A 21449-nucleotide genomic window follows, 5' to 3' on the forward strand; every position below is an offset into this window, starting at 1 on the left:
CACAATAAGCCACTTACCCACTAGAATGGCAAAAATAAAAAAGATATATAACAAACAGTGATTAAGAATTTGCAGATATTGGAACCCTCAATGGTTACCGGTGGAACTGTAAAATGAAGCAGCTGGTAGGAGAAACAGTTTGGCAATTTCTCAAAAAATTAAGCATAAAAATAAAAATATCTACAAAAATATGAAAACAGATGTCAACACAAAAGCTTATACGGAACATTCTTAGCAGAATTGTTCATAATAGTAAAGAAGTGGATGGCCGGGCACTGTGGCTCATGCCTGTAATCCCAGCACTTTGGGAGGCTGAGGTGGGTGGATCACCTGAGGTCAGGAGTTCAAGACCAAGCTGGCCAACATGGCGAAACCCTGTCTCTCCCAAAAACAAAAAAAAATAAAAAAATTAAAAAAATTTAAAAATTAGCTGGGCATGGTGGCAGGCACCTGTAATTCCAGCTACTTGGGAGGCTGAGGCAGGAGGATTGCTTGAACCCAAGAGGTGGAGGTTGCAGTGAGCCGAGATCACACCATTGCACTCCAGCCTGGGCAATGGAGCAAGACTCTGTCTCAAAAGAAAAAAAAAAAAAAAAAGAAGTGGAAAAAACTGAAATGGCCATCAGCTGATGAATGGATAATACAATGGGGTATATTCATACAATGGAATATTTCTGGGTAATTAAAATAAATGAAGAATTGATACATGCTACATCACGGATGAACTTTGACAACATTCTGCCAAATGAAAAAAGCCAGTCCAAAAGACTAAATACTGTATGATTTCACTTCCATGAAATGTCCAGAACAGGCAAATCCAAAAAGACAGAAAGCAGATTAGTGGTTGGTATGGGATGGGAAGAGGAGGAAATGAGTAGTATTGGGGCTGGGGATTTCTTTTTAAGGTTATAAAAATGCTCTGATATTAAATACTGAGGATAGTTGCACAATTCTGTGAATTTACTAAACAACCACTAAATTGTACACTTTTAAAGAGCAAATTTTATCATATTTACTTATTCATCTCAGAGGAATAGGTAAATGCTGGAATGTTGGTCTGACCTGTGTATTTGGGAGAGGGAAGGAGGCCTGCTCTGCTTCTGCTTCTGGGCTTCCTTCCCTAGGGGGATGTGCTAAGCAGTAAATGGTGTGCCCATGTGGGAAACCCTGCAGTTGTCCAGGCTGGCCTCTGACCGGGAGGTAAGTCCAATTCATGGTGACATAAGTGAGAGCTCTATTTGTGGCCACAGTTGAAAGAACATTCTATACTCAAGACTAACGGCAATAAAGGAGGCTTATTTCATTCTTTATATGCGTGACTTCTGAGCCTTATTTCACATTTGGTTCCTAACTCAGGAAGGTAAGAAATAGTTTTAATGACAGAGCCCTGCAAATTCCAAAATCAGCCAAAGCCTATGAGTCTACATCCTATTCTCTTTTGTTCAAAGGGAGATTAGCAAGAGTTAGACAGATGTTAAGGACATATTTACACCAAAGAGAATTTCACCAACTGCAGATAATAAAAACTCATTCAGAGGAATAATTTTCTCAATATATGATTCAAGGCTATTTAGTTTTATATTTGTATAACATCTAAAATAGTCTTTTATGCCAGCTACCAGTTATAAATACACTTGCGAGCATTGCCTGAGGCCCCTTAGAAAAAGCTTCTGCCTGGCCAGGCCAGCTTGGGTACACATCTTAATACACAGTGGTCCCACATAGCATGCCTGGGTTACTGCAACCCACATATTGCTGCAGACATCAAGTGTGGTCCACAGACAGACCAGACCACAATTCTACACCAAAGAAGGAAGCAAGTGTGTGCTTCCTCTCCAGCAGAGCCTGCAGACTTCACTCTTAATGAGCAACACTTCTGCTCCCTCTGGTTTCCTTAACTGCTCCCTTGTTCCAGGCTGAGATGCAATAAATATGGTACTACAAAGAAGCAAGGATGATTAAGCCATTGCTTTCTTCCTGCCTTTCTTTCTTATTTTGTCAGGAATGTGCCATGGTCCCTCCAAGGCAATCTAGGGCCTGTTTTCATTAAAATATACAAGCACATTTGAGCTGAAATAATCTTTAATTATTAAATTTACAATGCAATGGCAATCTTAGAAAAAGAAAGCGCGTGTGACAGCAACCTGAATTCTCAGTGAATCTGTTGCACTTACAGATTTAAGAGGACTCATTTCAGAAAATCACTGCAGCTAGAACAAGAGTTTTTCATTTGAGAGTGGCCAAGTGCCTTTGATGATATGGGAAGATTCAAGGACAAGTCAGTGCCATATCAGAAAAGCTTTCCAAAAGAGAAGAACAGAGCAACTTTCAAGAAAAATCAAAAGGCCTTGTAATGCAGTAAAAGCAGCAAGGATTGTAGGGGCTGGCAGAGTCCAGGTTGGAGACTGATTCATCTGTGACCTTGAACAAACTATTTAACTTCCCTGAGCCTTGGTTTCCTCATCTGTTTATGGGGATAATGGCACCAGGTCGGGATAACATTCAAATACAATAGCCCATGTGAAGCTTAACATCTGCACTATAAAAAGCAGTTCCTTTTGGTTTTAATATTTATGGGTATGACCAAATATCATTGATCTCTTACCTGTTCAAAGATATCACCTGCCTATGCTATTTTCTTAAGACTTAACTAGAAATACTGATGCCCAGGCCTTTAAAACCTGTATTGATTCTACAGTTAACACCTCAAAAATACATACCTGGAAGGGGTGAGAATTGATAGAGGCAAAAGGCAGACAAATGCCTAGGCAGAAAGGAACAGGTCCCCAGTGAAATCCAACCTTCAAGCCAGAAACAGTCCTGGGTAAATTCTTGAACTGGATTGAGAACCCGCCTTCCTGTTTGGTGTGCTTTCCCCTAATTAATCCACATCCTTTACCTATTTTACACATATCTACCCTTTCCTAATTGGTTTTCTACACTATCATGCCCACCTTTGTGTGGTGTCTTTGCTTTAACCTCTTTTGCATAGTCACAAACTAATCAGCATGCACTTCCTATTCTGAGCCCATAAGAAGCCTTGAGCTCAGCTATATTGGGAACTCTTCCTGCCTTTGAGTAGGGGGACCACCCTGCATCCTCTCCCCACTAAAAGCTGTTTCACCACTCAATAAAACTTCCCATCTTGCTCATTCTTTGAGTGTCCATGTGCCTAATTCTTCCTGGTCACAAGACAAGAACCCAGACCTAGCTGAGCTAAGGAACAACAAATCCTGCATCAAAATGATTATGGAGATCACAACGTCTACACTATCACCCAGAATGAAAATTAAAAGTAAAAGTAAGAATAATGAGACTGGGCACAGTGGCTCACACCTGTCATCCCAGCACTCAGGGAGGCTAAGGCAGGCAGATCACTTGAAGTCAGGAGTTCAAGACCAGCCTGGCCAACATGGCAAAACCCCATCTCTACTAAAAATACAAAAATTAGCCAGGTGTGGTGGCAGGCACCTGTAATCCCAGATAGTTGGGAGGTTGAGGAAGGAGAATTGCTTGAACCTGGGAGGCAGAGTTTGCAGTGAGCCGAGACTGCGCCACTGCACTCCAGCCTGGGTGACAGAGTGAGACTCTGTCTCAAAAAAAAAAAAAAAAAAAGAAAAAAGAAGCATGATACTAAAAATGAGAACTTCTTTTTGTTGAGAAGCTCAGATTCTGAAGCTAGATTGCCTGGTTTCCAACTAGGCTCTGCCCATCTTCTCACTGAGACCTTGAGCCACGACTTACCATCTTGTTCCTTAGTTTAACTCTGAGTAAAATGGACATCATAATAGTGCTCACCTCCTGAAGGCATATGAGGAATCAATGCATTACTATCTGGAAAACACTTGGAACAGACCCTGATACACAGCAAGAGCTACATTTGTATTTGTTAAATAAATAAAATACAGACAAGTATTACATACAGCCTATCTTCCCATATTCAAAACGGGGCTCTAAGGCAGGTTGAGAAACAAGCCAAAGCTCCAAGATGTAGAGGCACGTGCTTAGGGTCACCCAGCTCAGGCCTGGTAGGAGCAGAACCGGAACCTAGTCCTGCTTCTTTGTTTTATTCAAATCCTATGCACAACTCAGACAGTTCTACAACGAATTCAAGCCTGAAAAAGGGATAAGACAATTAAAGGCAGATACTGGTCACTAATATGCTCTTTTATTCACCATGTCCTTCAGGGGCACAAGTGAAGTTTAAAAAAACAAAACCAAAAACAACTACTTGATATGCAAAGTAAGGCAAATAACCCAGCTTCATCCTGCCAACAAGGCTGTAGAGTGTGAAAGCAGATCATGCTAGCAAACAAATATTAAATTTTTACAAGCTGATCCACTTTCCTGCCCAGGAGGTAAACACTTAGTTGCTAAATAAATATTTCTTTTCTCTGCTCCCTAAGAGTTTAGTTTCCTTGAAGAGCAGCAATATTTCCCAGTTTATCTGCAACTGGGATTGGAGTCATAGGCATTGCCCCCAATTTTCCTCTGAATAGCCTGCCGTCTAGGTGATACAGACATGTATTGTGCTATTTTCTACTGGGTAACAAACAAACCTTTGTCATTTATAATTTGTATATATTTTTCTCATCCATCTTTCTTCTTCACCATAGAGGTTGTATGCTGACACAACCAAAAATATATGTAACACTGAAAACAAAAACAAGATTACGCCCAGGCATGGTGGCTCACACCTGTAACCCCAGCTCTTTGGGAAGCCGAGGCAGGTGGATCATCTGAGGTCAGGACTTCCAGACCAGCCAGGCTAGCATGGTAAAACCCCATCTTCACCAAAAAAAATTAGCCGGGCGTGGTGGTGCATGCCTATAGTCCCAGCTACTCAAGAGGCTGAGGCAGGAGAATTGCTTGAACCCAGGAGGTGGAGGTTTCAGTGAGCTGAGATTGCATCAAGATCAGGCCACTGCACTCCAGCCTGGATGACAGGACAAGACTCTGTCTCAAAAAAAAACAAGATTACCTTTATTTCTTCCACCCAAACGCAACATGCAAAAGTCCTATTTCTTATGTATTTTCTGCTAGTCTGCATTTTGACCCTGTATATGTGTACATGTCACATATATGCATGTGTGTGTATACTGAAATATATATTATGCATCCCATTTTAAATTATATTTTCACTTATTTTATATAAGCATTGCTTCATGGTATGCCATACTTTTCAAAACTGAGTACATGGTTTACCATAAGAGAATGTTCCATTATTTATTCTGTTCTTAAGTATTATCCAATTTTATAATTATAAAGCAATATTTTATAAAAGGTTTTTCTATTGTTAGGGTTCTCTTTTTAAGGGAGAGTCCCTACGGTGGTCATACTGGGTCAAGGTCTTCCCACATTGTATTAATTTCTCTCCAACAGGTCGCAGCAATTGTCAGCGTTGGCATTAGTGTGCAAGTGTGTCTATATTACTCTTTTACTATCTTTTGAAATATGTCATCAAGCATATGGCAGAAGTAAAACTGATGTGATGTAATGAAGCAAGCCTTAAATGAAAATTTGCACCAAATCTTGTCTGGAAAATAAATCTAATTACTATAATTAACAGTGAAAGCCAAAAGAAGCATCCTGCACCACTATTATTATATTATTCTTAACATTAGTAAGGTACTTCATTTGTCAATGTATTTTATAACCATGTATTACTTAATCCCCATAATGTGCTTGGGAAGCAATGAAGCTATTTATAGCTGGACTTTCTGAGCCGAAAGTCTTTCAAAAGTCCTTTTGTCTTGTATCTCAACTCATCACCAGCATATCAATTCACAGAATCATTCCCATTTGTATAATTTCAGGGATGACAGGAACTTCTGTGGTAATTTGGTCCAAGGTGGTCAGTAGTCATTAAAATGGTGTATGGTAAATGCACCTGACAGCAATAACTTAAGCATACCATGAGAATGACCCTGTTTGACAGACGTACCTGAATGTGTGTTCTGAACTGGAGAATCCAGGAGAGGCCAACCTGGAGATTCATTCCTTGTCTATAAGAAACATCTGAGCTCCCAAACTGTCCCATGGAATACAGGCCATACAGGGAATTGAGGCCCTGAGTTTTGGGGTGATTGAAGTGGTGCTACTTGGCAACCTCGTGGTGCCACCCCCACTGGAGGTTGTTAGGGAAAGGGTGCTGATATGGTTAGGCTTTGTGTCCCCACCCAAATCTCATTTCGAATTGTAATTCCTATAATCCCCATAATCCCCATGTGTCAAGGGAGAGACCAGGTGGAGGTGACTGAATTATGGAGGTGGTTTCCCCCATGCTGTCCTCATGATAGTGAGTGAGTGAGTTCTCACCAGATCTGATGGCTTTCTAGGGGGATCTTCCCCCTTCACTCAGCACTTCTCCTTCCTGCCATCTTATGAAGAAGATGCCTTGCTCCCACTTCACCTTCCGCCATGATTACAAGTTTCCTGAGGCTTCCCCAGCCATGCTAAGCTGTGAGTCAATTAAACCCCTTTCCTTTACAAATTGCCCAGTCTCAAGCAGTTCTTTATAGTAGTATGAAAATGGACTAACACAGGTGCTAAGCAAAAATGTTATATAAACTGCATGCCTTTCATAAGTAGTTGCAGTTTTCCTGCCCAACCTGCTGCCACTGGGTCCTGGGGTTCTCCTGACCAGCCTGTTGCCACCGGGCTGTACGTAAGGCAGATCTGTCCAGCCCGCTGCCACTGGAATCTCTCCCCATATATGTAAGCCCCCAGTTAAACCCAACGTCTCATTTGCTGGCCCTGGGTTTCTTCTTTGGCCTCCTGAACCTAGTGCCATGCCCACTGGAGTAGACAGGGGCTCAGCATAACAAATGGGATGCAGAATTTTCGTAGCACATACTAAGGATTTGCTTTCTTCTCAAGTCCTCACGCCACCTTAAAAGTATGACATGCCATCAGCAGCTAATAATATTACTACTGCTATTTTTTAATTTAACATCTTTGTGCTGCACAGTTACTGTAGGAGTAAAAGTTTACACCCAACAGGATTCCTACAATTTCAACAACTATTAGATTATCTGATTTGCAGCTAGGGCAACAGGAATAAAATTTATACACAACACCAGAGGTTTTTATGACCTTTAACTTTGCCATAATTGAGAAATAGCGTAATTGAATACCTGTACATCATGCAAAGGCCCTTTTCTAGAAAGTGGGTTTTTTTTTTTTTTTTAAATCAGGGAGAGACCTGATACGTCATGGCACCAAGTAGTAAATACATAAAAGTCTGAAGACCACTCATCTCATTCAATGCTTAGTGTACAAAATGCCTGGTTTTAAGCCACAGGACGAAGGCCGTAGTACTGAAAGGAGCCTTCAAAACTGCAGAGAAACAATAACAATGTGGAAAGGGCATCTCGCCTCAGGTCGGAAGACAGTAGGTCAAGCCCCATTTGGCCATTCTTTATTTGGTGTTTCCATTTCCTCTTCAAATATACAACTGAAATCATAATTCCAACTGGACAGCGCTACGAGGAAGAACTGACAGCCTCTACGGTGAACTGTTATCTATTTGTTGATTGCTTACTTCTCCTATCCACTTCTCCATTCAGGATGGGCAGTGAATTTGACGCTTGCTAACTTGCCAGCTTGCTGCAGGCACATAAGTGGCCCAGCAGAAGAACCGTACAGGTCAGCCCAGTAGAAACAACTGAACTAATAAGTAAATGTTTTAGACCATTAAGTTTTAGGGTGAACTGACACACAGCAAAAGTTAACTGATTTAAAAAAAAAAAAAAAACCTAAAGTCTAAAGAGTTAAAATGGCTGGGGGCGGTGACTCACACCTATAATCCCAGCACTTTGGGAGGCCAAGGTGGGTGGATCACCTGAGGTCAGGAGTTTGGGACCAGCCTGGCCAACATGGAGGAACCCAGTCTCTACTAAAAATACAAAAATTAGCTGGGTGTGGTGGCAGGCGCCTGTAATCCAAGCTACTTGGGCAGCTGTGGCAGGAGAATCGCTGGAATCCAGGAGGCAGAGGTTTCAGTGAGCCAAGATCATGCCACTGCACTCCAGCCTTGGCGACAAGAGCAAAACTCCATCTCAAAAAAAATAAAATAAAAAATAAAAAATAAAAATAAGGCAAAACGAACTGCTGACAATCACTCAGCAATATAGTGTCATGAATGTGGAACTGAACTAAGTCTGGGCTGGATATATTAATTAACTGATTGAATACATATCTTCACGTTCTTTATTAATGAACTCCCCCAGACTGACTTGTCAAATAAGTAAACATTTATTGAGCATGTAATACCTGTCAGCTACTTTGCTAAGATACTAGGGACACAGAAAATGAAGGCATGGGTTCTGTCTTCCAGAAAGCCCACCTTCTGCTACAGCAGACCTGTCATTAATAGATATATAAAATATAATGTAATAAATCTAATGATGGAAAGAAGCACAGGGGGTATTGTGGGCTGGTAGACGAGAAACCCCAACCCAGGCAGAAGGTTGGCTTCCTGTTAGAAAAGATGCTTATGTAAAGTCTTAAAGGCTAAGAGGGAGTTTGCCAAGGTGAGGGTGGGAGGAAATGGAGAAGGAGGGAGAAATGGGTAGACAGAGCAGCATAACCAGACACAACAGGCCGGACACGCTATGGGGGCAGTGGGGAGCTACAAGCAGGTCAGAGCTGCTGGAGTGCAAAGTCAAAGCAAAAAGAGGAGACAGAAAGCACTATGGAGATCAACCTGGTCTTTGTGCCATGGTAAAAGGGTTTGATTTCCACCCCTTGACAAGGAGAAGCCGCTAAAAGGTTTTGAGAAATCAGATGTGCCTGTTTGAAATGTCATTCTGGAATCACAGCAGATGATCTGAAGAGTAGAAACTGGAGAAGCAGGAAGGACACATGAAGGTGAGAGGATAGGTGGCCCTGAATGACATCAGTTGCAGTGGGGATGGAGAGAATGGGGAGAAAGTGAAAACCATCTCAGAGGGAGAATCACACAGCACTGACTGCAGATGGGCTTGTTGGAAGACACAGAGAAGGTAGAACCAATGACGAATCCCAGTTCCTTGCAGGGTTGGTAGGTCTTGAAGCCCACCATGGTTCCCATCTTTGTTTATGCCATTGACAGATTCAGGTGCAGCATTTTACACTGATCTCTGCTCAGTTGACCTCTGCAAACTTTTCACCACTATTCCTACTATGGAGAGCCTCCTGGATCCTGACTCATCCACCCAACAGGTTTCCATGCTGTTGGCTACAGCTGTGGATAAGCTTCATCCAAACCCTTGGCAAGAGTGTTAAAGCAGAGCCAAGGACACTGGCTGGAACTGTGAACACCATTCTGGATAGGACCCTGGGTATGTCTAGATGCCAATCAAAATAGTGAGGAACAGAAGGAAAGTTCCATGAGAAAGCAGAAGCCAATGCTGGAAGTGTCACATGGAGAAGAGATAAGCATCCAGAGGCATTATCACTTCCAGGTAGAAGAAGAACCAATCCTTAGGATGATGGTTCCCATGGGGGGGTCCATGAGAGTCAATGGAGATCATCCGCAGGTTGGCAAATAGTTTAACTAAGGCAGGACTTTTTTACAGTCAGAAATGCCCAAAAGTGGGACAGCCCACACCAGAATAGAGGAAGCAACCTGTCTATAAGAAAACACCACCGACTAGGTGGATAAAACAGGAGACATTTATTTTCCCACTGTCTATGAGGCCAGAAGTCCAGGATCTTTTGAGGCTGCTCTCTTGACTTGCATATGGCCTCCTTCTCAATGTATGTTCACATGGTCTGTGTTTGGCACATGTCTGTATCCTAATCTCCTCTTTTTTTTTAAAAGACACCTGTCATATCAGATTAGGGCCTACACTAATGACCCCATTTTAATCTAATTAAAGACCCTATCTCCAAATACAGTCATATTCTCAGGTACCAGGAATGAGGGACTCAACATAAGAATTGTGGTGGACATAACTCAATCCATAACACAACCTACCGACAAGGATGTATAACAACTGAGATCTGGTAAATGCTAGGCAGGGGAAGCTGATAGAGAGGCTGAAGCATCAGATTTGAGGTGTCCTTTAAGATTGCATTAGGTCTGAGAGTTACAATTCTAAACATGGCAAGACAGCACCTAATCGCTGTCATTAAACATTGTTAACACAATCATCTCCTCAGGGTTTCAGACAAAAATTACATTTTTATGGCAGCTAGAATGATTGATGAGAAATTTTGCTCCTATTTAACCCTTCCCCAAGGAAATACACAGGCAGGCAGTGACAGACCTCAGCCCACACAGCACAGAAGTTGTTCTTACCTATGGAACAGGACGGATTTGACCAGGGTGACGACATCCCGGCTGGCATTGTATCCGGCGCAGACAATAGCAACGTGGATTGTCTGGGAAGAAAAGAAGATGGGGTGAGCAGTCAGACAGACGGAAGGAGGCCTTCCTGGTGCTTCAGATCACACTAGAAAGAAAAATTGCCCTGATTTCTTGTTGGCATCATTAGAAAACAAAGGGCAGCTGTGGAAAATAACTCAAGACAGTTTTATTAAGGCCTTTCTAATCGGCTTATGGAGCTATTATCATTTGGAAACCATTAAGGCTCCTTCCAATTACATTTTGGGGACAAGAGAGATGGTGATTGGCTCAAATAGGCAAACAGTGAGTCTCCTGTCCCCAAGCTGAGCGACAATGACAATTGGTTAAACAGAGAGGAAAGAAATACATCTTGAAAGTATGAACCAACAATCAGGGATCTCAGACTAAGAAGTTATGGCTCAGAGAGTTTGTGAAATGTTCCCACAAGATGTGTTGGGTTAGGGCCAACCTAATAAAAGGGCCAAAGGGGACACAGGAACACCTCCGCACTCCATCTGGGATACAGTTCAAAGAACGGAAGACTGGCAGAATTGAAGGGAACCCAGGGGGTTATCTCAACTAAGTAGCCAGGAGCATGGGCCTCAGACATGAATCCTTGAACTCAGGGTGACCCTGGGAGAGCTGCAGGGTCCACTGACTCACTGCCATTTAAGCGTCATGACATGTATCTTGCAGGATGGTGCTAAGGAGTGAGGGAACAATGCCAAGAGAGGAATATGCTGCCCACCACACTACATTCCAATGATACCAAAAAAGGTCCTCCAGAGCTGGGCTTCCCAAATGGAGTGCCCAGGCAACTTAGTGTGCCACGATTGAATTACAGGTGACAAATATACTCATCTGTTTACACCCTCTAAGCTACTGGGCGGGGCTGGCATCCTCAGGCAACTTTTCTATTTTCCTCCTGCATCATAGCAGTTATCATTTTCTATGTGTGGCACAACTTGAAAAAGATCGGAAAGCACCACTCTAGGGCATCCCCGACGGGACATCATTATCCAGCCTCGGGAAGAATGGAGAGTTCACACTTCCGGATTTTGTCCTTTCTACTGAAGCACAGCCTTCCTTGAATGGAAACCTGCCTCTTAACACCCACTCCAGTTGCATTCTGTCCTGGGCATATTGTAGAACAATGACGTTTCCTCCAGCATTCAATACTTCCATTAAAGGAGGGGACCTGAGAGATGCCTTTTCTTTTCCAGAACTCCTCAGAGCCCTTGCTCCCATGACACGGGCTTCCAGATACCTTGTTATCCCAACCAGCCATGTCAAAATGCAGTTCTGATATCTGGGTCCATCCCATACAGGGCGATGTGACAATGTCCTCTGGTTCCCAGGCCTCCTTCATCACCCCACTGTCATATATCAGCACAGGAGTCTCGGCCATCAGGGATGAACCATCCCACACCCTCAAATCCACATCCATGACCCATTTAACCCCAATGACCTTCACCCCAACTTGGACACCTATTCCCTGTATGAGAAACTTGACCTTGGCTTCATATAGAATCTAATTTTCTCAGAAATCCTACAATTATGGGCTTGCCACATCAGCAGGACTCAGAGCCTCACATCACTCTACCGCTCCTCTTCCTCTATGGAGGGTCCCTTTGCCCTTGACTGTTAGGCTCCATGCCGGCCCCCACCAGGGCTCATCTGAACCATCACCCCACTCTGCTCTCAGCTCCCGTATGCACCCTACCCCCACATTCGAAATGCAAATCCCCAACCCAGATGGGTGCTACGGTCTCCACCTCTGCTCTTATACCTGCTCCCAAGAAGAAAGAGGAGGGGAGATGCAAGAGAGGAATGAGAAGCATCATGAAAGCTAGTATGTAGTGAGCAAATCATGACATTCCAGGCACTGTGCTTCATATTACCAGATTTCAGGCTCACAGTTGTATGAGACAGGAACAGTATTATCATTTTAGTATCACAGATCAGGAAACTCAGGCTTAGAGAATTGGGATTTGAATTCTGGAACAGACTGTTTTTGCTTTTTTTTTTTTTTTTTTGAGACAGAATCTCACTCTGTCACCCAGGCTGGAATGAAGTGGCACGATCTCAGCTCACTGCAACCTCTGCCCCCCAGGTTCAAGTGATTCTCCTGCCTCAGCCTTCTGAGTAGCTAGGATTACAAGCACCCACCACTACGTCCAAGTAATTTTTGTATTTTTAGTAGAGCTGGGTTTTTACCATGTTGGTCAGGCTGGTCTCAAACTCTTGACCTCAAGTGATCCACTCACCTTGGCCTCCCAAAGTGCTGAGATTACAGGTATAAGCCATCGCACCCCACCTAGAACAGATTCTTAACCCTGGTGGTACATCAGAAACAGATTTTTAAGATATACACTGTGCCCCAGGCCCTCCGTCCTTCAGACCAAGAATTCACAGTCTCTGATGCCCAGGATCTTCAAATGCTCTACTGGAAGGCAGTAGTTCTCAACCAGGGACATATTCACCTCCCCATCCTCCAACCCTTAGGACATCTGCAATGCCTGGAGACAGTCTTGGTTGTCACTACTTGGTGGGTCTCGGGTGGGGGGCAGGGGGATGCTACTGGCATCTGTGAGTAGAGGCCAGGGATGCTGCTCAGCATCCCACAATGCACAAGACAGCCCCAAAACAAAGACCTATCCTGCCCCAAAGGTCAAGAGCAGTGCTGTGAGAAAACCCTGTATGAGGGTTGAGGGAGCAAAATGAAGCAAAATGAAGTGATGTCAGATCCCTCTGGGTTTTCTGGTACCTTTTTTTCAGGCTAATTTATGCATATTTTAATTTCTCCACCTGTAAAAGAAAGACACCATTGCTTATCTCTGGATAATATCCGTAAAAGACTCAGGATGAAAGATTATAATGCAGATGTAACTGTCACCATTTCAATCATGAGGGAAATGAATAGGAAAACGCCTGCACATGGAAGACATAACTGGGAAGGGGATGAGAATGGGGAAAAACACGCTGAATCAGGCTCTTCAGAATCGCAAATATTTAAACATACAGCCTCAGAGATATCAAACTTTGTCTTGGTTTCAGGGTTCAGGGACTTTTTAAAATGGGCCCATTAAATGTAAGCACAAGCATGCACATTCTTGAACATTTTACATAATTTTCCAATCTCTTTAGTTTCATCGAATACACCTGCCACCATGAATAAATGCATCATCTGGAGGCATAGCAGCAGGGCCCTGCTCCCTGGGAAAGCAGAAAATCACAGTGGCATCCACTATGTTCTTAGAGGAGTTTTGGGTGTTCCAAAATCTGGGGTTACAGAAGTGAACCATGAGTGGGGCAGGGGTTGGAGTGGGAATGGGGAGAGTAGGGAGAAAGATAAACGATCCTTGAAAGAATGGGGTCACAAAAATGGTTTTGTCATGTGACTTTAGGGCTTGAAGCTATTAAGTTCATTTTTTAAGTTTCTTGGTGTGGTAGATTAAAAATGGTCACAACTATTCAATATTCCTCCTATCAAAGGGTGGGGTCTTGGCTCATGCCTGTGGCTCACTTTGGGAGGCCAAGGTGGGCGGATCATCTGAGGTCTAGAGTTCGAGACCAGCCTGGCCAACATGGTGGCACACACCATCACTGCAGGCTAATTTTGCTGTGTGCGGTGACTCATGCCTGCAATCCCAGCCCTTTGGGAGGCCGAGGCGGCGGATCACCTGAGGTCAAGAGTTCAAGACCAGCCTGGCTAACATGGTGAAACCCCATTTCTACTAAAAATACAAAAAATTAGCCAGGTGTGGTGGCGTGTGCCTATAATCCCAGCTACTCAGGAGGCTGAGGCAGGAGAATCGCTTGAACCTGGGAGGCAGAGGTTGCAGTGAGCCGAGATCTCGCCATTGCACTTCAGCCTGGGCAACAAGAACAAAACTCGGTCTCAAAAAAAAACCCCCAAAAAACCGAAAACCAAAAAACAAACAAACAAACAAACAAACCAAAGGGTGGGATCTGAATGTCAGAATCAGTGACCACTGGTCCTTGCACTAGGCCTTCCTGTCTATACCTGAAATTACAGTCATGCTTTGCTTAACAACACAGATATCTTCTGAGTAGCCTATCATCGTTAGGTGACTTTGTCTTCCGAGCAACTTTAGAGTCCACTTACACAACCTTAGATGGTATAGCCTACAACACACATAGGCTATATACTAGAGTCTACTGCTCCTAGGCTACAAACCTGTATACATGATACTACACTGAATCCTGTAGACAACTGTAACACAATGGTGAGTATTTCTATCTCTTAACATAGAAAAAGTATAGTAAAAATATAATATAAGAGAAAAAAATGGTACACCTGTATAGGGTACTCATCATGATTACAGTTCACAGAAATCGAAGTAGCTCTGGGTGAGTCAGTGAGTGAGTGGTCAAAGAATGTGAAGGCCTAGGACATTATAGTACACTACTGTGTACACTTAGTTTATAAACATGGTACACTTAGACTATACTAAATTTATAAAAAATATTTTTCTTCAATAAGAAATTAAACTTAGCTTACTGGAACATTTTTACTTTACAAATTTAAAATTTTTTTTTAACTATCTCTTTTTTTTTTTTTGAGATGGAGTCTCACTCTGTTGCCCAGGATGGAGTGCAGTGATGTGATCTCGGCTTACTGCAAATTCTGCCTCCCGGGCTCAAGTGATTCTCCTGCCTCAGTCTCCCGAGTAGCTGGGACTACAGGCGCCTGCCACCACGCCCGGCTAATTTTTTTGTATTTTTAGTAGAGACGGGGTTTCACCGTGTTAGCCAGGATGCTCTCGATCTCCTGACCTCGTGATCCACCCGCCTCAGCCTCCCAAAGTGCTGGGATTACAGGCATGAGCCACTGCGCCCAGCCAACTGTCTATTTTTTTTTTAAGAGATGGGGTCTTGCTATATTGTCCAGGTTAGAGTACAGTGGTTATTCACAGACATGATCACAGAACACGACAGCCTCGAACTCCTGGGCTCAAGCAATCTTCCCGTCTCAGCTTCCAGAGTAGCTGGGACTATAAGTGCACACCACTGTGCCTGGCTCTTAACTTTGTGACTGTTTTATAACAACACATAGCTTGAAACACAAACACATTGTACAGCTGTATGAAAATACTTTATATTCTTATTCTATAAGCATTTTTGTTTTAAAAATTATTTATTTTTAACTTTTAAAACTTTTTTGTTAAAAACTAAGACATAAACACACACCTTAGCCTAGGCCTACACGGAGTCAGAATCATCAATATCACTGTCTTCCACCTCCTTACCTTGTCCCACTGGAAGGTCCTCAGGGGCATTAACACACATGGAGCTGTCATCTCCTGCGATAGCAAGGCCTTCTGAAATACCTCCTGAAGGACCTGCCTGAGGCTGTTTTACAGTTAACTTTAAAAAAAATAAGTAGAAGGAATACACTAAAATAATGATAGTATGATAAATACATACACTGGTAACACAGCCATTTTCTCTGTAGTATTATTATGTACTGTACATAATTGCGCTATAGTTTTATACAAATGGCAGTGCAGTAGGTTTGTTCACACCAACATCACCAAACACATGAGCGATGTGTTGCACATGATGTTAGGATGGCTATGATGTCACTAGGCAATAGGAATTTTTAGCTCCATTATGATCTGATGGGAGCAGTGTGGTAAATGCAGTCCACTGTTGACAGATATGTCATTATGTAACATGTGACTGTATAGACGTAACACTCATGTTTCTCTGTCACAAAGTCCAGATGGAGGATGGAATGACGTTCCCGTTTGCTCCTCCAACTCACTCTCTACCCTTCTCCTAACAGTCCTGTGTCTGGAGAGTCTGGCCTTTTGTTTGTTTGTTTTTTTGAGACCGAGTCTCGATCTATCGCCCAGGCTGGAATGCAGTGGTATGATCTCAGCTCTCTCCAACCTCCGCGTCCCAGGTTCAAGCGATTCTCTTGCCTCAGCTTCTCAAGTAGCTGGGACTACAGGCATGCGGCCATCATGCCCAGCTAATATTTGTATTTTTAGTAGAGATGGGGTTTGGCCACGTTGCCCAAGCTGGTCTTGAACTCCTGGCCTCATGTGATCCGCCCACCTCGGCCTCCCAAAGTGCTGGGATTACAGGCGTGAGCCACCGCGCCTGGTCGAGTCTGACCTTTATAGACCAAGTTAAGTGGGCTCCTTTTGCCTCTGATTTCGGGTTGAGTTTGGTCATTGGGAGGCACCAGTGGGGGTCTCAGAGGTCAGATTTCCCCGGCTCCTGTCAGGGGCCCAATCCCACAGTTCCAGTCCTTGCTGGGTTTCTTAACACCTTCCTGCCTCTGTGTTGCCTCCCCTCAGCCCTGCCCACACCTCTTGGCCCCTCCTGGAATCATTTCAGCCCCTAAGCATGCAAGCAGTAACTTGCCAGGACCTGACCAACACTGAGGACTTTTCCTCAGCATCTCACTTGTCCTTTTGGCTGGAAAGAAAGCACAGAAGACTTTCAGGCATTCATAGATACTTGCTGATCCCTAAAGGAAACGGCACCAATGTAACAAACCTGAGAATTTATACATTTTATTTATACTTTTTAAAAGCTTTACAAAGCTCTTGAGTAATGAACCATAAAAGCTCTTTCTAAGGCAATGCTAAGGCTTCCACTAATTTCCTGTCATCCTAGACATGGTGCCCAGCACACTTTGAATTTTGCAGGCTGTACTTGATGATACAGGTAAGGTAGTGCAGAACTGTGAACTGGGTTCATTCCTGACCCCACTGGGGTCAAGGGATGACCTTGTCTTACAACCTGCAGAAAAGATTCATAACACTGATGTTTTTAGAGTTGCCAGTGTTCCAGGACTGTTCTGGGCTTGGAGGAAATAAAGGTAAATTTTAAAACAATCCCCATTCCCCAAAGTCAGGTGTGGAGGCAATTTGATAGTTAACCAGGAGATCCCACAGGAGAATGAGAGGCTCCTACGATGGCAAGCTGGGTGTCTTTACATCCCAGAGTGGCCAGCATCACCCAGATAAGGGACGATGCAGGGAGAGCATCTTGGAGGAGAAGGCATTTCAGTGACCACACAAGAGCAACTGGTGATATTAGGGCCAGCCTGGACTTGTGACTCTTTGCTTGTCAGGCTCCATGAAAACCTGAAAAATAAAGTTCTCCATGCTCTGCCTCCCAGCAGGAAAGAATCCCCAGGGGGCAGTTTTTCACAGATAAATATGGGGAAAAAAATCATTGTCCCAAAAGAAATTCACACCAAACTAAGGGATGCCAGGCAAGCTGTGGCCCTGGCAGAACTCTTCAACACCCTGCCAGCCCTGCTTCTCTTGCCCACAGGGCCTGGTGCTCCCTTCAGCCCATTCTGCCTGGGGGCACGATTCAGTTAAGCATCTCCTATCAGACAGACTGAGAGAGTGAGAGGCGAAACCCATTTCAACTTGGGCATCAGGTGTGCTATGGAAAGACAGGCTCAGCACAGATTCTGGATGGTAGCTGCAGACTTTTGGTGGGGTTGAGGGGGACAGGCAAGACCTCCCAGAGGACAGATGCTCTGACAGCTGGGGAGAAGCGAACAGCCGGGGTCAGACAGGCAGCAGCGAGGGTCAGAGGCAGGGGCAACGTAGTGTGAAAATCCCACAACAAGAGCAGAGAGACCTCGATTGGAGCTACAACCTTGAAGCTAAGTGGCCGCGTGACCTTGGAAGAGTTATTTAGTGTCCCTGAGCTTCACTCGCCTCATCCGTAAAACGGAGATAAAAACAGCTACCGATTGGGTTGTGTCAGGATCAAACAAATGAGTGCAAGAAAGTGCCCCTAATAAATCAATGCTTATTAATGTTTCCTGAATGAATAAACAGCACAAGACACTGTTCAGAGTCCTCCTGCTTTGACTTCATCATCTGTATAATGGGGGACATAATCTTAAAGGGCTTGTTAAGGACATGGAGTACGTGGCTCTCCAACTCCAGTATGCATCAGAATCACCTGGAGGGGCTTGTTAAAACAGAGTGCGGACTCCTCCCCAGTTTCTGATCCAGGATCTCTGGAGTGGAGCCTGAGAATAGTCTGCATCCAGGCGACACTGCTGCTGCCGGCCCAGGGACCACACTTTGAGAACCGCTGCTCTAGCAGAAGCACTTGGAAGAGACTCTATAGTAAAAACTCAACAGATGTTAACTGTGATTATTTTGAGAGAGTACGAGGGTGTGCAAATAATCTATTTCCAATTCCTCTCAAGTAGAGAGCACCACTTTTCTTCACTTGGACAAGACAAGGAAAGGCTGCATTCTTCTTTCAGCTACCACCACATGTCCCAAGGCCTTGGAATTTGTTACTCTTTCAGGGTGAGAAAAAACGGAAGGAGATGAGAATGGGTATAGGCTTCTACTGCAAAAAAAATTTCAAAATAATAATAATAATAATAAAAAGCCCTGGAAATCCAGAGAGCTGGATGCTGGTTCCAGTTTGTAATGGCAGACAGACCTGACAGCAATAACCTAGGCAATTCCTGAGAATGACCCTATGGTCCAAGAAGGATGTGTGTTTGGAGTTCTGAGCTAAGAATCCCGGGCCAAGCATGGTGGCTCACGCCTGTAATCCCAGCACTTTGGGAGGCTGAGGTGGGTGGATCACAGGTCAGACCAGCCTGGCCAACATGGTGAAACCATTTCTACTAAAAAAATACAAAAATTAGCCAGGCGCAGTGGCGGGCATCTGTAATCACAGTTACTCGGGAAGCTGAGGCAGGAGAATCACTTGAACCCGGGAGGTGGGGGCTGCAGTGAGCCGAGATCGCACCACTGCACTCTAGCCTGGGTGACAGAGCAAGACTCCACCTCCAAAAAAAAAAAAAAAAAGAAAAAGAATCCCACAGTGGCCAATCTGGAGATTCACTCCTTATCTATGAAGGAATCTGAACCCCTGGCCCATTCCCTGGAATGCAGACTGTACAGGGGATCGAGGCCCTTTATTTTTGGTTAAGTGATGGTTGCAGGGTGGAGACTGCTAAGTGAAAACATGATATCAACTGCATGCTTTTTACAAATGGTAGCAGTTCTGCTGTTCAGCCTGCGGTCACTGGTCCACCCCTGTATGTAAGTTCTCCATAAACCCTGTCTCATTCACTGGCTCTGAGTCTCTTCTTCAACCTCTCAGACACGTTGTTGTCCTTACTGGAGTCAAAAGGGGTCCAGTATGACACAGTTGTGCCAGCTAAGTGATTTGGGGCAAATTATCTAACCTCTTGGATCCTCAGCCACTGCCTCTATCAAACAAGGGATTTAGAATTTCTATACAGCATTTTCCTAACATCCAGGTTTTTCCCAAATTCAAGCTGAAAAAGGTGAGACACAGAGTGGTTAAGTAACTTGCCCAAGGTCCGAGGGCTCAGCTAGTCTGTGACAAAGTGATGGGTTGAATTCAGGGTCCTGCTTTTAAGCCCACAGTAATGGCCTCAATAAAACACATATGTACCTATTAACATTTTTAAAACATATGGCAAATGTAACCTCTCAAATCATGTTACAAACCTCCAAGGGCTCAGCTAGTCCGTGACAAAGTGATGGGTTGAATTCAGGGTCCTGCTTTTAAGCCCGCAGTAATGGCCTCAATAAAACACATATGTACCTATTAACATTTTTAAAACATGGCAAATGTACCCTCTCAAATCATGTTACAAACCTCCAGGATTTGGGAAACCACTCATCTAAATCTGTCCACTCTAAATGCTGAACCATGGATGCAAAGACAAAGTTATTTCAACTATGCAGAAAACAGAAGTAGATGCACCACCTGGCTTTGTAAGCCAAGCCTTCAGGGCTCAGCGAGGAACAGGTGTGACCACATGGGTTCCAGGGCCTGCTGTGAGAACAAGGAGTCTCTTGGTGTCCCCTCCATGGACAAGGCACATAAATGGATGATGAATGAATGAAGCATCCAGGATTTTCTATCCTGCATATCCCAGTCTGCTTTAGGATTGACTTTCTTGTGCTATAAAGAGCATAGCCACCTGAGAAATCAGAAACCCAAATTTTACACAGAAAACATTAAAGGATGAGACTGATTTTGGGGTGGGTCAAGAGAATTGTAATCAATACAGGGAGATCATATCTGGGGTAGGTGGGTTATCTAACAACACCCCAATACTGATCCATCATGGGGGCCTCTGGAAGACTGGCCTGGTCCAAAAAGTCCACACACATTAGCCAGACAATCACTCAACAATGATCAGTGTAGCGCCATGTTATGGTCATGCTAGATGACTCATCAAGCTTTCTTGTTTTTAGAATGTGCCTTCATTCTAGATTGCTCTGACCCTTCACCTCACCTATCAAACTCTTCCCCACATTTCAAGACGTAACTCCACCTCTTGGGACCTCAGTTTCCTCATCTATAAAGAGAAGTAATAAATGTGTCAACTATTTATTTCAGGGTTTTGCTCCGTCACCCAGGCTGGAGTGCAGTGGCACAATCATGGCTCACTGCAGCCTCAAATTCCTGGGCTCAAGCGATCCTCTCACCTCAGCTTCCTAAGTAGCTGGGATTACAGGTGTTCTCCACCATGCCCAGCTAAGTTTTGTATTTTTTTTTTGGAGAGATGGGGTCTCGCTATGTTGCCCAGGCTGGTCTTGAACTCCTGTGCTCAAGTAATCCTTCCACTTCGGCCTCCTAAGGTGCTGGGATTACAGGCATGAGCCACCATGCCCAGCCCCATGTCAACTAACTGTTGGGCAAATTAACTGAGATGACTCGCGTAAAGGGATTAGAGCCTGGTACCTTGTAAGTAATGGGTATGTATCAGCAATCATCAATAATAATAACAATTATAGTTTATTCTAAGCTGAACATTCTACATCTAAGGTCTGAGCCCCAAATTTCCTCAAATGTCAGGCATCAAGTTCTCTTCTTCTTCTCTCACTCTTTCCTCTACCTTCAAGTAAGGTTAGGATAGTATTTTTCCCATCATTGAAAGGAAGGTCTTCAAGGTGCCCAATTCCCTCTGTTCCATCAAATGCTGACACTGCCTTGTCACCTCTCCCCAGATAACAGGGTAAAAGACACAGGAATGAGGAGGTGAGACACTTGACTCATCATCTGGGCTGTGGCTGCAACTTTGTAACCTTAGGCAAGACCC

General features: G+C 43.9%; 1 protein-coding gene across 5 annotated transcripts in view; it reads right to left on the reverse strand.

Moving 5' to 3' along the window:
- LARGE1 (LARGE xylosyl- and glucuronyltransferase 1) overlaps nt 1-21449 on the reverse strand; it is an 852160-nt gene that overhangs the window by 546098 nt on the left and 284613 nt on the right. For all 5 annotated transcript variants that reach the window (XR_010111820.1, XM_003821498.6, XM_003821496.5 and 2 more), the window contains one exon: nt 10286-10368. Coding sequence is in view for 4 of the 5 variants with exons in the window: in XM_003821498.6 (XP_003821546.1) it covers nt 10286-10368 (83 nt within the window). In the remaining variant the exon portion in view is untranslated. The remainder of the gene's footprint in view (nt 1-10285; nt 10369-21449) is intronic.

The sequence above is a fragment of the Pan paniscus genome, chromosome 23, assembly GCF_029289425.2.
Source record: "Pan paniscus chromosome 23, NHGRI_mPanPan1-v2.0_pri, whole genome shotgun sequence".
Lineage (NCBI taxonomy): Eukaryota > Metazoa > Chordata > Mammalia > Primates > Hominidae > Pan > Pan paniscus.